Source organism: Mercenaria mercenaria, unplaced genomic scaffold (assembly GCF_021730395.1).
Source record: "Mercenaria mercenaria strain notata unplaced genomic scaffold, MADL_Memer_1 contig_622, whole genome shotgun sequence".
Classification (NCBI taxonomy): Eukaryota; Metazoa; Mollusca; class Bivalvia; order Venerida; family Veneridae; genus Mercenaria; species Mercenaria mercenaria.
Genome location: NW_026463507.1, coordinates 17,658 through 34,953, shown reverse-complemented (window position 1 = coordinate 34,953; position 17,296 = coordinate 17,658). Strand labels below are relative to the sequence as shown.

At 33.9% G+C, this 17,296-nt stretch overlaps 1 protein-coding gene across 5 annotated transcripts; it reads left to right on the top strand.

Moving 5' to 3' along the window:
- Window positions 1-443: 443 nt before the first annotated feature.
- Window positions 444-16,928, top strand: LOC123557828 (uncharacterized). 5 transcript variants are annotated; one of them, XM_045349544.2, is made up of 7 exons: window positions 444-751; window positions 933-999; window positions 1,242-1,923; window positions 10,104-10,191; window positions 10,434-11,290; window positions 11,649-11,774; window positions 12,260-16,928. In XM_045349544.2, the coding sequence occupies exon 7, from the start codon at window positions 12,533-12,535 to the stop codon at window positions 14,642-14,644; it is 2,112 nt and encodes a 703-aa protein (XP_045205479.2). In that variant the 5' UTR covers window positions 444-751; window positions 933-999; window positions 1,242-1,923; window positions 10,104-10,191; window positions 10,434-11,290; window positions 11,649-11,774; window positions 12,260-12,532; the 3' UTR covers window positions 14,645-16,928. The 5 variants fall into 5 exon arrangements, with proteins under 5 accessions (XP_045205479.2, XP_053391951.1, XP_045205480.2 ...); XM_053535976.1 differs by having other exon boundaries at window positions 912-999; XM_045349545.2 differs by lacking the exon at window positions 933-999.
- Window positions 16,929-17,296: the final 368 nt, after the last annotated feature.

Sequence of the window (17,296 nt, the reverse complement as noted above, 5' to 3'; positions counted from 1 at the left end):
ATTCACCAACTTCTGTCGGTTTGGTGGTGTCTACCCACACAAACTTTAATCCTTCAAAATGCATTTTATCTCATTATTGTCCGTGAAACTGTTGAGCTATGGTTAGAGTTTTCCAAAAAGTACGAATCTTTTCCACATAGAGAATATTATCAGATACAATGAATGTCCCAATGATACATATGCATTGAAATAACATTTTTTTCATAGCAAATGCATTATCAAAAATTTTAATGAAGCATAGTGTTTCTACTGTTCGTTGGCTGTTTAGATTGATTCGATAATGGTTGGATTTAAATTGCTATATACGCCTATATGGACTTTGTTTTCTCTCTACGTTTATAAAAAACTCTAAATAAAACGAATTATGCAGTTCACGAGGAGTTCTTTATAAAAGGGTTTACTGTAGTCCTTTTTAAATATTTAATAATGTTATTGTAGCCGGGTCATATTTTCCAGATCATATGACATGTTGGTTATGTCTCTCTCATTGCTGCTTTCCGATGTTTTTATCTCTTTGGGTATATATATCAATTGGTCTCGTGAGTACTTTGATTATACTTACTGGTCTTGCGAGTACTTTGATTTTATTTGTGGTCATGTGATTATCAGAAGTGTATGACGTCGTTCTCCCAGGTAGTTTGAGTAAAGGAACTGTTGTGCAGAACTGTGGTTGACGAATGTTTTATTTCTGCCACTTCTTTATCTGCTTGCCTTGTAAATGCATTTCATGCATTTACTATAGCTTTAAGAGGTAACTTTGCAATGGCTGGAATGATTATTTATTATTCAGTTTTGGTGCTATTTAATGATTTAGCGCGCTGTCTTTGTGTTCCAAAATGGCGGTCATGTATATAACTTCTGAACTTCTATTTATAACATGCATGTATTAATATCTAAATCATTGTTCACAGTATCAGCATCACGTGTGGCAGATGTGTGGAGAGAAACTGTGCAGACCAGTGTCACTGTGTGTATAAAGGGTTAAGATCCCCTAGATCTGTAAGTTAGCCTTTTTATTATCTTGTGAACATTATACATGTATTGTATGCATTATTTTATGACATGCATAGTTAAGGCATTAGACCACTATTGTGCATAAACTGTGATTTTATATAAATGAGATATTTATCAGTACAGAATGTTTAACTGAGAACATTACCTATGTATTATGCACATGTACAGTTACTTGACTGTTTACTTTGTTTATATTTAAATATGGTTGCAATTGTTTGTTATTTCAGTGCCTGGAATGTATACATCACCTTAACAGACATCTGAAGAAATATATACCATATGAACTGATAGAAGAAGTGTTGTTATACTTGTATACTTTGTGAGTATTTGATAATGACAAAGGGACAGAAGTACAACAATGGAGCTCCCAAGTGATATCGGTACAAGATAAGTAGGACGAACTCATTTTACTCAATTTTTGTGAGACCCCGTTTAAGTAAAGTGTCACAGAATTCATCATATACAGTGATTAAGAACAAAACAGTCTGTGTCATTTAACTTCAGTCAGTGTCATTAAATGAACACTCATCTAAATTTTGACATAAAAGTCAAATAATTACAGTAGTTGTGGTTTCCAACTTAAACTGTTCAAGTGTTTATCCAGAAAGTTTACAATAGTGACGTCCATATGCTTAGAAAAACATTTTACGTATAAATATTCGTGAGGACACGAATTATTAGAACAGGGAGAAGACCGACCAGCATTTCGAGTGAGTTGTTAGTGACGAGATATTCTGGAACAGAAAAGAGCGGCATTTCGAGAAGTCGTATTCCGGAACAGCGAGATCAACATTTCAAGACACTTTAGTGTGATGTTCACCGGTGAAGAACAGTGACTTCAGTGTGATGAACTCTTTGATGTTTTTGGTGTTTTATCATTGATTTTAAACAGTATTGTCGTTATTTCAGGTATATTTGTGTAATAATATTTATAGAATTACAGGTCATTCTGATATTTTCAGGATATATTTTACATATTATAAAGAATCTGTTAAAAGAACCTTAAATACGGAGTGATTTGCAAAATTTTTTTCAGGAATGATAGTACGGTATTGAATGTAAGAAAATTTTCACTGCACTTTAATTTGGTGAAGGTTCTAACAAATAACTGCATGAATCTATATCTTCTTTTTTTTCACTTTTAATTCTAAATTTAACTACTTTACAGTGTGACTGCTATATTGGAACACTCTTTAGTAATTTGAATACATTGAAAAAACTGATTTATTCAATTTTTGAACATTTTTTTAGCTGTAAAACATATTCCAGCCATCTGTCATTGTTTATAAACATTGGTGACCTACTTGAGAGTTAAAAGTACAGGTATTTCTCCAAGCTGAAGGTGTGTGGGGATTCTCTTATTTGATTGGTTGATCTGGCTTTGGAATCCTTTGGTGTTCTATTTTTGGACTTGTGTTCTATTTCTGGTTGTTTTCCATTGGATTATATTGACCTTGGCTATATTTATATTTAGCTAATCTTTATTTATAGAAATATTAGACAGTGCAGAGTTGTCTTTCATTGATATAGGTATATTGTGTTGTGTATTGATTGAATATTACATTAATTTGTTGACAGATTATAAATAGCTGGATATTTTTTTCATAGGAGATACATTAAAAGAAGCTATGTTATTTATTGTGTGAAAAAAAAAAATAATATAAACAATATATAGAATTACTTAATAGATAGAATCAGTAGTGTATAAATTAATTATTAAAGAAGCTGTTTCATATATTGATTAAACAGTGGTGTATTAAAGCGGCTGTTTCACATAAAAGTTGTAATAAATAGAATAATGTTGTATTAAAGCAGCTGTGTCATATAACAGTTTATTAAGCTGTAAACAATATAAGGGTGTTGTATTAAAGCAGCTGTGTCATATAAAGGTGGTATTAAGTTATAAACAATATAGGGGTGTTTGAAATAGAATTATTTCATTCATCATTACCTTACTTAAACATTCTAAAATTAATTTTGAACTAATTTTGGAAATAATAACAGAGCTCTACAAACACTTAGATTAATTAGGTGAAGCAAAGGTTTATAAGTTAAGAGAGAAAATATTGAAGCATATACACTGATTGTAGTTAAAGGTAGCATTACTAAAGAGTAACTGAGTTGAAGTATGGTTCATTACGGAACATTGGGAATTTGAAAGTGAAATTGAAAATAGAATAAAGTTGAGAGAAAATATCCATATTGTATTGAAATAATACAAATATATTGAAGTAAATATTGAAGTGAGTAACAGACAATTTTGAGTTACTTCGTTGAATAGGATATCATAATTGAACTTGAGGAGAGTTATTGATTTGAAATAGGCTGAAATAGTTGAAAAATTTCAGTTTTGAAATTGAATAAATATATTTGAAAATAGTTTGAAAGATTGAATTGATTTGTTTGATCAAGTTTGACTGAATAATACAAGGATTGAAAAGAGTACAGTGAAATCATATATAAGTTGAAAGGATAAATAATCGCGGCAGGTGAACATAAAGTTAGCGCCGTTGTGTAGTAATTTAGTACTGAATATAGTGCAATACTGAATTAAGAGTGAAGGAGTTTGAGTCTACACGTAGTAGTATACTATTGAAAGTTTTCAGTAGAAATGAATAGCTACTAAACTGAATACAAGAATAAACGACTTGAGATAGTTTGAAATTGTTCATAGAAGGAGCAAACGGGAATTGATTAACAGTGTTGATAGTACATACCAGAGTAATTTATGGGTGACATAATTGAAAAATAGAAATTGTGAAGCTTGCGTGCACATTGTATACACAAATAGAGACTTTTAGAGACATTGGAAGCATATTTTTTGTACTTGGAGAAGAATTATATTTAATACCGGTAACTGAAAGTGACTACAGTGAAATAATTTTGTGACATATAGAAACATGGATATATCAAAAGTAACAGAAGAGGACTTGAAACTTTTAGAATTAATGCACGGTTTAAAAGACCCCCCTAAAGTAGAGAATATGGACGAGTTAGTTTCATACATGAAACATTTTGGTTGAGAAGAACCAGATTTTTCAAAGCATGGTGCTACAGCAGCCGAGGTTAAGATGGAGACTACTATTAAGGAAGTAACCGGTAGCAAGTTCCCCAGGATATCATTGTTTTATGGCGAAACAGGAAAGGGAGAAGTGACTTACCCTACCTGGAAGTATGAGATTTGTTGCCTACTGGAAGAGAAAACTTACACAAAAGAACAGATTTTACTTGGTATTAGACGAAGCGTGAAAGGAGAGGCAGGAAATATTTTGAGAAGATTAGGGACTAAAGTGACCATTGAAGAATTGATGTGCAAATTTGAAAGTACATATGGGGATATTGAATCACAAGAATCGATTCTGAAAAAGTTTTATGCCAGCAAACAAGAACCAAACGAATCTGTTCTAAAATATTCAGCAAAGTTAGAAGAAATTTTTGCACAAGCTGGGGAAATCGGTGCACTAGATCCTAAATATGAGAAAACTTTAAAAAGTGTTTTTTATTCAGGATTGAGACAAATTACAAATTTGAAACAATAGACGATTACGACAAGTTCAAAGTAGAAGTAAGAAAAATAGAAAGTGAAATGGAATCATTACAGAAAGATACAACTGGGAAGTGCCATTCAGCCAACCCAAAGCCAGAAAAGACTGAATTAGGAGAAGTGAAAGATCTATTACAACAAATGAATGAAAGAATAAACAAACTAGAATTAGAAAGAGAAGAACCATTAAATACAAGTAGAGGACGAGGCTATATAGGAAGGAGACATATGAGAGGAAATTTCTACCATGGTCCAGGCAGAGGAGACTATAGACCATCCCGTCCTTTAGGATCAAACAAATTCAGACCAGCAGATGTCTGATATCCATCCCCAACAGTTACATGTTATAGATGCAACAAGAAGGGTCACATTGCCAAATACTGTCAGGAACATTTAAACTGAATTGTGCTTCTGTCAATGGACAAGCCAGCAGCACTTTTGAAAAACAAGGTCCAAATTTAGTAGGTCAATCTAATGAAGCTGACATTTTGATAAATAACATCTCAACTACAGCACTTATAGATACAGGCAGTTGTATAAGTACCATTAGCCAAAATTTCTATGAGAACAACTTACAAGATAAGCCTCTTCAGCCAGTGAAAGATATTTTGAACATTGAATGTGCAGACGGTAACACATTACCATACCATGGATACATTGAAACAACATTATCTACACATGGAATTCCAAACTGCAAAGAACAACATTGTTTATTTCTCATTGTTCCAGATACAAACTACAATAACAAGACACCCATACTTATTGGTACTAACATTCTAAATGAAATGATGAAAGACTGCAAAGAAAATTTTGGTGACAGCTTTTTACAGAAAGCCAAGTTACATACCCCGTGGTATCTATCCTTCCGTTGTATCACCATCAGAGAGAAAAAACTTAAAAAGAATAAAGACAAAATTACCATAGTAAGAAGTGCCGAAACATCTAAAGTTACACTTGGTCCAAATCAGTCTTTACAGATAAAGAATTAGAGTACAGTCCTACATGTTCAATTCTACAAGAGACAGAAACCTCCCAGCTGCCAGATTTCATTGACATAACTCCTTCAGTTACACACTATGTTTACAGAAAGAATGGAGAGATCACAGTCAACTTGTCGAACTTGACCACAAACACTGTAACAATATCCCCTAAAGCAATCTTGTGCGAGTTACAACCAGTCACGGTAGACGAAACTGTATTCAACAACTTGGAGAATACAAGCACTCATCAAATCTTCGATGATGTACACATAGAATCATCGCTAACTCCTGAACAAGATAGACAAATAAAAGAGCTCCTTCTGAAACATAAAGAGATCTTTTCAACAAGTGATACAGATATTGGACATTGCGATAAAATCAAACATAGAATAGATCTTTTAAACGAAACCCCTTTTAAACAGAGGCATCGACGCATTCCTCCCGCTATGATTGATGAGGTGAGACGTCATTTAGAACAACTCTTGAGTAGCGGTGTTATACAGAAATCTAAATCTCCTTGGGCTAGTAATGTGGTACTAGTACGAAAGAAGAACAACAAACTTAGAATGTGTGTTGATTATAGATCCCTTAATGAAAGGACCATTCGCGATGCGTACGCCCTCCCTCGGATTGAAGAAGTGTTCGACGCACTACAAGGATCGAAAATATTTTCAACTATAGATATGAAAAGCGGCTACCATCAAGTCGAAATGGAAGACACTCATAAGGAAAGAACAGCGTTTACAGTGGGACCGCTTGGTTTTTACGAATATATTAAAATGCCATTCGGTCTATCAAACTCTCCTGCTACCTACCAGAGACTAATGGAAGAGTGCTTAGGTGACTTTAACATGAAGATCTGTATCATATACCTAGATGACTTGATTATTTTTAGTAACTCTTTTGAACAACATCTAGAACGCCTCGACCTTGTACTTTCTAGACTTCAAGAATGCAATCTGAAACTTTCAGCAGATAAATGTTTCTTCATGGCAGAAAAAGTTAAATTTCTAGGACACATAGTTAGCAAGGAAGGAATTGAAACTGATCCGGATAAGATTGAAAAAGTTCGTAACTGTCCGACACCAAAAAACCCTGACCAACTTCGATCGTTTATTGCTTTTCTTCGTACTATCGCAGGTTCATCAAAGATTTTTCAAAGATTACTAAACCCCTAACAGATCTCTTACCGCCAACATCAGCAAAGAAGACAAAACAGAAACAGACAATGGAATGGAAATGGGGTAGTGAACAGCAGAAAATATTTGAAAGTCATCTTAACATCTCCACCTATACTGGCATATCCAGACTTTCAACAGCCATTTGAGCTTCATACAGATGCGGCGACGAAAGGTCATGGATCCGTCTTATATCAGACACAAAATGGTCAGAAGAAAGTAGTCGCTTATGCAAGTCGCAGTTTATCAAGATCGGAAAAGAACTATTCTGCATTTAAGCTTGAATTCCTTGCTTTAAAATGGGCAATTACAGAAAAATTTTCAGATTACTTGATAGCAAATAAATTCACAGTGTATACAGACAATAATCCTTTGACACATGTATTAACATCAGCCAGATTAGATGCCACAGGACAATGCTGGACTTCAGCACTCGGAGAATATAATTTTGACATTATCTATAGAGCAGGTTTGAGAAACGCAGACGCTGATGGTATGTCTCGATACCCTTATGATCAACTTACAGAATCGAATACGGATTTCATCAAGATAGAAGACAGTACAGTCAAAACCATTTGTTCATCCAGTCAAATACCAGCTTTTATTGAAATACTTCCTGCTGCTTCTATTAACATCATAGACATAAGTGATACACCTGGACAGCCGTTTGCTCAAAACGAAAGCAGAGAAATCAGAAGAAACCAACGTGAAGATTACATAATTGGAAAGTGGGTAAGAGCAACAATTGATAAACACCTACCAGACAAGAAACATTATTTCACTAGAGAGGATTATACTATGAAAAAGAACTTTAACAACTTAAAGATGATAAGAGGGATATTATACAGAGAAATTATGGATGGGGAAAACAGATTACAACAGTTAGTTTTACCAAGTGTGTATAAGAAAACAGTCCTTACAGGTCTTCATAATGATGTGGGCCATCCTGACAGAGACAGAACTATGTCTTTAGTACGTACATGCGTATAATTCTACAAAACACGAAGTCACAAAATATTCTCCATTTGAATTGATGTTTGGTCGTAAACCAGTTTTACCAGTAGACACCCTCTTTGAGAAACACCAAGACAATGAAGGAAATCCATCATCACATATAGAGTATATAGAAAACCTCAAGAAAAGGATAAAAGTTACACAGGAAATAGTGAAGAAAAATATTGAAAAGGCTAAAGTGAAGCAGAAAACAGGTTATGACAGGAAGGCAAAGGCAGTGAGAATTGAGATAGGAGATACAGTATTGGTTAAAATTCTAGCATTTGATGGAAAACATAAAATTTCTGATAAATTCGAGAAAGATGCATGTGAAGTGATAGATCAACCAAACAAGGATATACCTGTGTTCATCATTAAATCACCAAATGGAGAAACAAGAACCCTACACAGAAACCATCTTTTTCTTCTGGGATTCATCCAAAATGAAACTGATAAGGAAAAGATAACTTCTGTAATGAAAGATGAAGGGAAACCCATACCTAAACCAAGAAAATTGGTAAGGCCTGATAAAGATACAACAGCTGCTAAAGAACAGATAGAATTGGATGATATGTGGAATAAGAAGAAATATGACGTCACAGAGTTGGAAATAGATAGTGATGAGTCTGGAGATGAATTTGTAGTAACTACAAGTATTCCCGGGGACGCTCGGACTCCAGCTACAGTACAGAAAGACGAAGATGTTTCAGAAATATCAGTAGAAGCTGATCACTCAGCAGAAGGTGCAGTAAAAGATACTGGTGATGGTGAAGGCAGTCTTACAGACAGTCATCCACAACCAGAAGATGAAACAACAGAAAAAGAGATATCTACAATAGAAGATAGTGGTGATAACAATAAAACAACAGAAACTGATGATGACACAACAGAGACACACAAAGAACAAGAAAAACCTAAATTTGACAAACATACAAACAAAAAGAAGAAAGATAATCCAGAAACAGTACCAAAGAGATCAGCAAGGGAAAAGACTAGTCCAGCTTGGCAAAAGGATTATTATCTCAACCAGATTTCTGAGAGACCAGTAGATAGACTACAAGCTCTAGACAGACTTGTAAATTCAGGAATTCTAGAGAAAGTGAATGCTGACATTTCATGCAAATTGATAGATGCAATAATGAAATGATATTTTATTCTGTTTTTAAAAGATATTTACAATTGGATTAATTAATGAACATTATAAAGTATGAGGATGTGTTTATAATGTTCAATAGAAATTGAAAGTTGAAAGTAAAGGTAATGAATTGAAGAAACAGATAATTGTTTTAAAGGATATGTGACTGTACATATGATAATGTCCAGTGAAGATACACATTTTAAAATTTTATTCCGTAGACTTTGAAAAATTGACGGTATGTTTCACTCAAAATGAAACAGTGTGTTTCACTCTTAATGAAACAAAATACACTTAGAATGCTATTGATACAATGAGATATATGTGAATCCATACTGGAAATACATTTGAATGTTGTTACTAGGTGAAACATATGTGAATTCATACAGGAGATACATATGAACACTGTTACTTAGTGATAGTGAAACAGATGAGAATTCATACTGGAGATAGATATTAGTTATGTATGCGAGATTGTTTTAGATTGTCATTACTTTGTATATCTCATAGAATATAACATGTTGTTTGGAATTGTAGGGACACAATTTCTGGAAAGGGGAGAGCAAGAGGCAGTTTCCGGCAATATGTGTATATGTAGTTTTAAGTTATCATATTAGTTATTTTCAGAGACAGCAGATGTACCTGATGCAGTTATAAATGTATTTGAATGTTTAGATAATTCTTTAGTTAGTGTTGATGGTAAACTTTAAGTTTATTGTCGCTAAATTTTTTGAGGTTTATTGTTAAATGACGAGACGTCATTTTCTATGGAGCGGGAGTGTGTAGCCGGGTCATATTTTCCAGATCATATGACATGTTGGTTATGTCTCTCTCATTGCTGCTTTCCGATGTTTTTATCTCTTTGGGTATATATATCAATTGGTCTCGTGAGTACTTTGATTATACTTACTGGTCTTGCGAGTACTTTGATTTTATTTGTGGTCATGTGATTATCAGAAGTGTATGACGTCGTTCTCCCAGGTAGTTTGAGTAAAGGAACTGTTGTGCAGAACTGTGGTTGACGAATGTTTTATTTCTGCCACTTCTTTATCTGCTTGCCTTGTAAATGCATTTCATGCATTTACTATAGCTTTAAGAGGTAACTTTGCAATGGCTGGAATGATTATTTATTATTCAGTTTTGGTGCTATTTAATGATTTAGCGCGCTGTCTTTGTGTTCCAAAATGGCGGTCATGTATATAACTTCTGAACTTCTATTTATAACATGCATGTATTAATATCTAAATCATTGTTCACAGTATCAGCATCACGTGTGGCAGATGTGTGGAGAGAAACTGTGCAGACCAGTGTCACTGTGTGTATAAAGGGTTAAGATCCCCTAGATCTGTAAGTTAGCCTTTTTATTATCTTGTGAACATTATACATGTATTGTATGCATTATTTTATGACATGCATAGTTAAGGCATTAGACCACTATTGTGCATAAACTGTGATTTTATATAAATGAGATATTTATCAGTACAGAATGTTTAACTGAGAACATTACCTATGTATTATGCACATGTACAGTTACTTAACTGTTTACTTTGTTTATATTTAAATATGGTTGCAATTGTTTGTTATTTCAGTGCCTGGAATGTATACATCACCTTAACAGACATCTGAAGAAATATATACCATATGAACTGATAGAAGAAGTGTTGTTATACTTGTATACTTTGTGAGTGTTTGATAATGACAAAGGGACAGAAGTACAACATTATATTTGTAGAGTTTTGCGAATCAGAATTTGAGAACTAGATGCAATTCTCAAAGAGTAGGCCGCTATGCCAGAATTGGTTTGCCTATCTAAACCAGATAATAAACGTCGGAAGTATGCCACAATAAATACTACTGGTCTTTGTTTGACAAAAGTGACAAACAACATAATGCACTACCAAGTTTACACAAAATCATTAAATCATTATCGTGCTGCCGCGTTATCACCATCGTACTGCTGCTCTTCGCCATCGTACCGTCGTACCTTCGCGCTACACGTTCCTAGGGAACAGGCGATGGCCCTAACGGAACGCCGTATTTAACCATATTACATTTTACAATACATGTGTATTGATTTACTAGCATAACAAAACAAAGCTATAACCAGGAAAAGTCCATTATTCTTAAGTGCAGTCATGGGTCAATACAAAGTGATTGACTTGTTTTACGCTATCTACATTCACCTGAATGGTTTAAAATTAATTAATTGATTTACTTTCTAAAAGACAAATGATTATCCAGTTTGACTGTATATTTGTCTGCAGTGATTATGCAATGTGCAAAACTGTTTACACTAAAAAGGCTTGTCAACAAATTCACACACCTATGGATGTCGGTCACACGAAGAAATGATTTCTATCGTTCTACTTTAACGAATTTGTGGACAAAGTGACACGGATTTCGGGATGAATTATGGGATATTTTATGTCATCGAAATCGAACTTAGGTAGGCACTGCACACAATTAAAAATCTGTTCAGTATTTAATTTATTTTTAATAATGTTATTTTGCCTCAGATAAGTGGCTATAATTGTACATATTAAGAAAATAGCAAAATAAAACTAATGCCATTTTTTAAAAATCCCACATATTACATGGCGAATCATTTTTCTGTGTCATGGCCTGGTTTTATGATTACAATGTGATATAAGACAACACTGTTGGGTAATTTGGATTTTGCCTTCATCGAAAATTTGTCTGTACGAGACAGACATTTAATGTATCTGTTAACATTGATGACACTTTATACCCGAACAAATTCTCTCATTGAAAATTTTACAAAATCACGTTCTTATCTTTTACAGGCATTTATTCACAACTTCCAAGGTTTGGTTGGAATAGCCAGTGATGCATTCAATCGCTAGGATTATTGACAGAATAATACCCGAAATTATGGCACATTTTCTCTTCACAAAACCGTTTTACACATGGTCAGATTCTGTTTCTTGTTTCAGATCCGTTACATTAAAATAAATATCATCAGAGATTCGTTACACCTCCGAAATCGTTACAATATAATCACTACACATTGTTATGTTCTAACAGACACATTTGTCTTATTACATGCAATGTAGAGCGTAAAGGGAAGACTGAAAAAAATGAGAAATAAGACAGTTTTATATAGTTGTTAATATCTTTAAAAAGTTTGGCAATTTGAAGGATAATGCTGATACAAGAACTTAGCTGATGGTATTTATGGCCTTGCACGTCCTCGCAAGTCAAACAATATACTCAAAACCAATATAAAATCAACTTTAGCAAGAACAATGAACGCAGTTTTACTATAATCGCAATATTTTTCTTACAGGAATCAAAATAACGCACATGGCACTAATGCTCTTCGTAATATTCCTCAAATAATTTTGACATTTTGATTTAGATCTGCTTTCATAATTGTAATCAAATATGTTTTCAGAAATCCATTACCGAGGACCGTCAGAAATCATCTCTTCGCGTGACAGATATCTCAGGTGTTTCTTTGATCGACATATCTTTGTTATCTAATGTCTACGTGGCATATGAATGACAGATAAAAGTAGAAATATTAGTAGTTCATGATTGGAAATATCAACACGACAGTAGCATGTAGACATGTTTTCGTGAAAACAAATCTATGAAATATTGACTTTCATACTGAGGAGAAAACATAAGCTTTAAATCATCTGAGAATTAAAGCAATAGGTGAAAAATGGATCAAGCGCCTGGATATGGAAAAGACAATATTACTTCAGTGAATGAAAGTCCAATGAAGGCTGAAGAATACAAATCAAGCCGTAAATGCGAGTCTGTCGAAAATAAAGATGTTGCAGTTAAAGACAATACACAGCTGAATATCAATCCGACGAAAATAAAAGGAGATGATTTTGCAGATGCTATCCAATCAAAAGATGAAAATGACATTATAGAACACTTTGATACCAAACCTGACCAGAGTGAAATAACAGTGGAAACCAGATGTATTGAAGAAAATTGTAAACATCAAAGATGTGACCCTTGTCTTTTTGACGAAATTGAAACAGAAGCGATTGCATTTTGCATTTATTGTGTTGATTATCTTTGCACAGGTTGTGTTCGTGATCACAGAAGAAGTAGAATGACAAGGACCCATAAAGTGCTTGAAGGCAATGACATGCCGAAAGATCCTAGTGCCTTTAAAATGTTAAAGTCAATAATGTCATGCTCTCATCATCCTGAAATGGAGGTTTCCTTTGAATGCAAAGACCATGGGACATTTATCTGTAGCAGTTGTTTGGCTGTGAATCATAGAAAATGTGATGAAGTAACTGAAGTTTCTAAGACGTCAATGGAAGGCGGCGGCGGAGAACCTGTATTGAGAGATTTGCTCATAACATTTCATGAAAGAACGGTTTTAGTACGAACAGCTAAAGAAGAAAATATAAAACAGTTGCATATGGATCAGGCGTGTATCACAAAAGAACGAGCAGAATTTGTAGAGAAGATTTATCAACATGTGTCGACACTTGACGAAGGCTGCAAATCTGAAACAGAAAGGGTTTTGACAGATGCAGTAGCAGAGCTAGAAAAAGAAGTCAATGACTGTAAAGAAATGGAAAAAGTAACAACAAAGCACTTGGAACTTCTTGATGTGACAATGAAGTATGGCAATACTGCTGAACTGAATGTAATATCTAAGCTGATATTAAAACAAGCCAACCTTTTGAAAGACGACAAAAAGACGCAGGACAAACATACAGATATACATCTAAAATTCAGTGAGAATCAGAGTTGGGCAGGCTTATCATCGATTGGAAAGGCATTCATTGTAAAATGCAAAGGGACAGAAATGATACTAGAAAGTTCTAGTGACGCTTTGGAAGATGCGCCAGACAACGTTGAAGACACTGTTGAAAGAAATAAAAAAAATAGAAAACTACCAGAAAGTAACCCTTTAATTAATAGTTCGGTCAGCAGAACAAGAATCATGCACGACATAAGTGGAAATCTCAATAGGTCAAAATTGAAATGTTCTTTAACAAGAGTGCTCATTTTGTCTGATGGACATATTGCTGTAAGTGATTACAGAAACCAAACTATCAAACTTCTTAAGTCGGATTTCTCTGTGAAAAACGAATGTAGTTTGGAAGGAAAACCAATAGATATGTGTCGAATCTCAGACAGTTATCTGGCTATTTTACTTGATGGTAAAAAGATGATTTACAGATACATATTCACAGATGACCTAACCAATATTAATGGATTTTCTACGAAACTCTATCCGATCAGTATTGACATGTCCCTGGAAACTGACATTCGTTGTATTGTCTTGTTTTCGGACAAAATGAAAGATACACCAAAACGAAGTAATAACGATATAATCGAGGTACAAGTACGAAGCCTGCGTGATGGGGCAATCATTAGGCAGTTAACAAATTTCAAAAGCAAATCATCGATTGAAATGATTTTGGAAAACACTGGTCGTATACGCGTGATACCAAAAAATCAAAACGCGTTCCTCATTTCAGAAAACAGCATATTACACTGCTTTGATACAGACAAGGCAAATTCATATAATCTTAAAGAGAACTGGTACTTCAAGAGTTACAAAGATAACATTATAGATGGTATATCTGATATCACTGTGGACAAGGAAGGAAATATTTATGTTTGCGGAAAGGGCTCGAAAAATATCCACCAGATATCTGGAAGAAATTTTATGTACAACAGAATACTACTATCGGTACCCGGCATCCCACTGTCTGTCTGTGTAGATGACGAAAAGAGACGTCTTATTGTGGGGTGCGAAAATGATGACTTCATCTACGTGGCTACATTAGAGTGAAACTATGTATCATGCATAAAATGTTTGAGATGTTTGAATAGTCAATCACTGCAGATATTTGGCAGACAAAATGCACAATTTCAAAGTGGTACACATTGTCAGAATGGTTCTTTTTGTTTGACTACAGCAGTCTTCAGTAGGAAACAGTACCTTTAATTTGCTTGCATGGCAAAAAAAATGCCTTCGATAATTCGGTTTAAGATATACATACAAAGGGAGCACTAGACGTATGTGCACATGCCGTTTTGAAATACGCTACATGTGCTTAGTTAGTGAAAACAATTTTTGCCCAATTAAGTATTTGACGGAGATTTGACCTTGATGTTTCATTTTAGTTTACATATTACCGAGTTGTTTATTTCTGGTCTATGTTTTAGTTGCTAAGGTAAATGGTTGTCGAGTTAAATTTATTTGTTCATTTGTCAATTTTGTTGCATATAGGTCATTTGAATGCTTAGTTGTCATTTGTAAGAATATTGATTGATTTATTTAAATTGTATTCTGCTGATTGACTGTGAAGTGTATAGAATGTCTGTTTGTTCTGAGTTTGAGACTGATTGTTTGGTTTTGAATGGTTCTTGGTTAGAGCTTGTGCTTGCCTAGCATTGGTATTTACCTACCAGTGGAATTTTATTCATCGCTGCTTATGTATTTGTTTTAAAATTCGTTGCTGAAGCAGAGAAAGTCTTAATTCGTTATAAAGAAAGAATGTAAGTAGTGTGTGTTTAACTTTAGAGTAAATAGTTATACAATTCCTAAGTTCCTATGTTCAAGAATACAATGTATATACAGCAAAGAAAATACGAAAGAAAACTACACAACATACAGAAAAAGGGAACACCAAAGGTGCTAGATAATTTAAGGGTAAAGATTAGCAGGAGTGAGGCGAGGCAAATTACTTCCACATGCCCGGTTGGTAACAGTACCAGCCTCTTACTGACACAGATAATCAGATTTCTGAAACTAGACTGAAATTCGAGTTTGGTAGTTGAAAAATTAAGGGAATTAAAAGAATATTGACAATTTTTAAAAGGCATCACTTTAACTCATCTAATACAATCGCTAAAGCAAAAAAAATCATGTTTTTGTTTGTGATGTAGCCGAAATAAGGGCATGCGAAAAATTATGAGACAAATCACTATGTAGTTAAATTTTGAGACTGACCTGTATAGTTCAAGAAATAACAAAAAATGCACCTGCCTACATCAGGGACAAGTAAATTGCATCCCTAATGGAAACCTTTTGGTCAAACTGTATTTGGTTTTAAAATGATATACCATTACAGGAAATTTCAACGAAATTAAATTATGAATTGTAAGGAGAAATAAGTGTCAAACTTGAGAGAATGTCCTTTAAGCACCCTTTGACAAATGATTAGCATACCCGAATTCCTGAGCTACATGAAATGATATCTGCACCCGTGTTCATTTGGGAGCATCTTAGAGATATCCAATGCCCTTCCTTCACCACTGAAATATTCCATCTTGATATTTTCTTCAAATGTAAAAATCAAATCCTCATCAAATGTTTCTAATAAAAAATTTTGATTCAATAGTGATTGGAATGTTGATATCAGATCACCTATTCAAAATTTTTAATTTTATAGAAATCTAGAACCATTCCTTTTTACAGGTGTTTGTTTGTTTTGTCGAAATAAAACTTGTTTTTAGGTAACAGGTTTTATATTGTCACATTTTCCAGGCATTATTTTTCTTTTCTTTTTCTTTAATCTTCCATGATGCTTTAAATAAGAAGCTGACCCAGGAAAAAGTAGAACTTATTGAAAACCTTTTTTAGACATTTAACATTTGTCGGATTTCGTATTCTTTGGGTATACAAAATTAAAATTGGATTCTGTGTTAGATTTAAGAAATAATTTATAGCTAAAGAGTGCTTTAACACTATTTATGCACGATGGGCGGTTATACGTCGGGCGAAATAAATTCACGACGTATTACAGCCCGAGTGTATAAATAGGGTCAAAACACGGTTTTGCTATAAATTATTTCAATTCTAATATGCCCTTAATCTAAAACAGTAGTAAAATATAGTAGCGCTCTTTCTTGGTCGCAACAAAAACGTTGACGTCACCGCACGTTAACGTGACGTCATTCTAGCGTAAGAGTGTTTTAACAGAGAAAAGCATATTAGAATTAGAATTGATGTTAATCTGACAAAAAACAGGATTGGACTATTCTTGCATATAAGAATTGGAATTTACGGCTAGGTAATATTTTCAAGGTTTTTGTATTGTTACTTTTCAAAATAAACTTTGTAGTAAATAGTTGCTGGTTTGCTCTGTTACCTTTAGTATTTCAAGACTTAGTAAAAAATAGTTCTTACCTTTAGACGTAACCTATTATTTGGCTATGGAATCCATTACCAACATCAGGTTCATGGTATGTGTTTGCATACCTGTCATTAAGTAAATTTTAATTTTGATTCTAATGCCTCATATTCTTCACGAACTATATTCATTTAGCTAACCGGATAAAGTGTACTAGAGTGTTTGAAAATTATCTAAGCTTCAACACATGTATATTCTGCATTGTGTAAATTTAAGGAGAACAGATGTCAGGTTATATCAATGTTTATTGCTCTGTTTATTACCACTAGAGCAAAGGAGTCTAATATCGACCCTCTTCTATTATC

What these genes read in the sequence shown, in the direction of transcription:
- LOC123557828 (XM_045349545.2), top strand. Translation starts at nt 12,533, where the DNA reads ATGGATCAAGCGCCTGGATATGGAAAAGACAATATTACTTCAGTGAAT.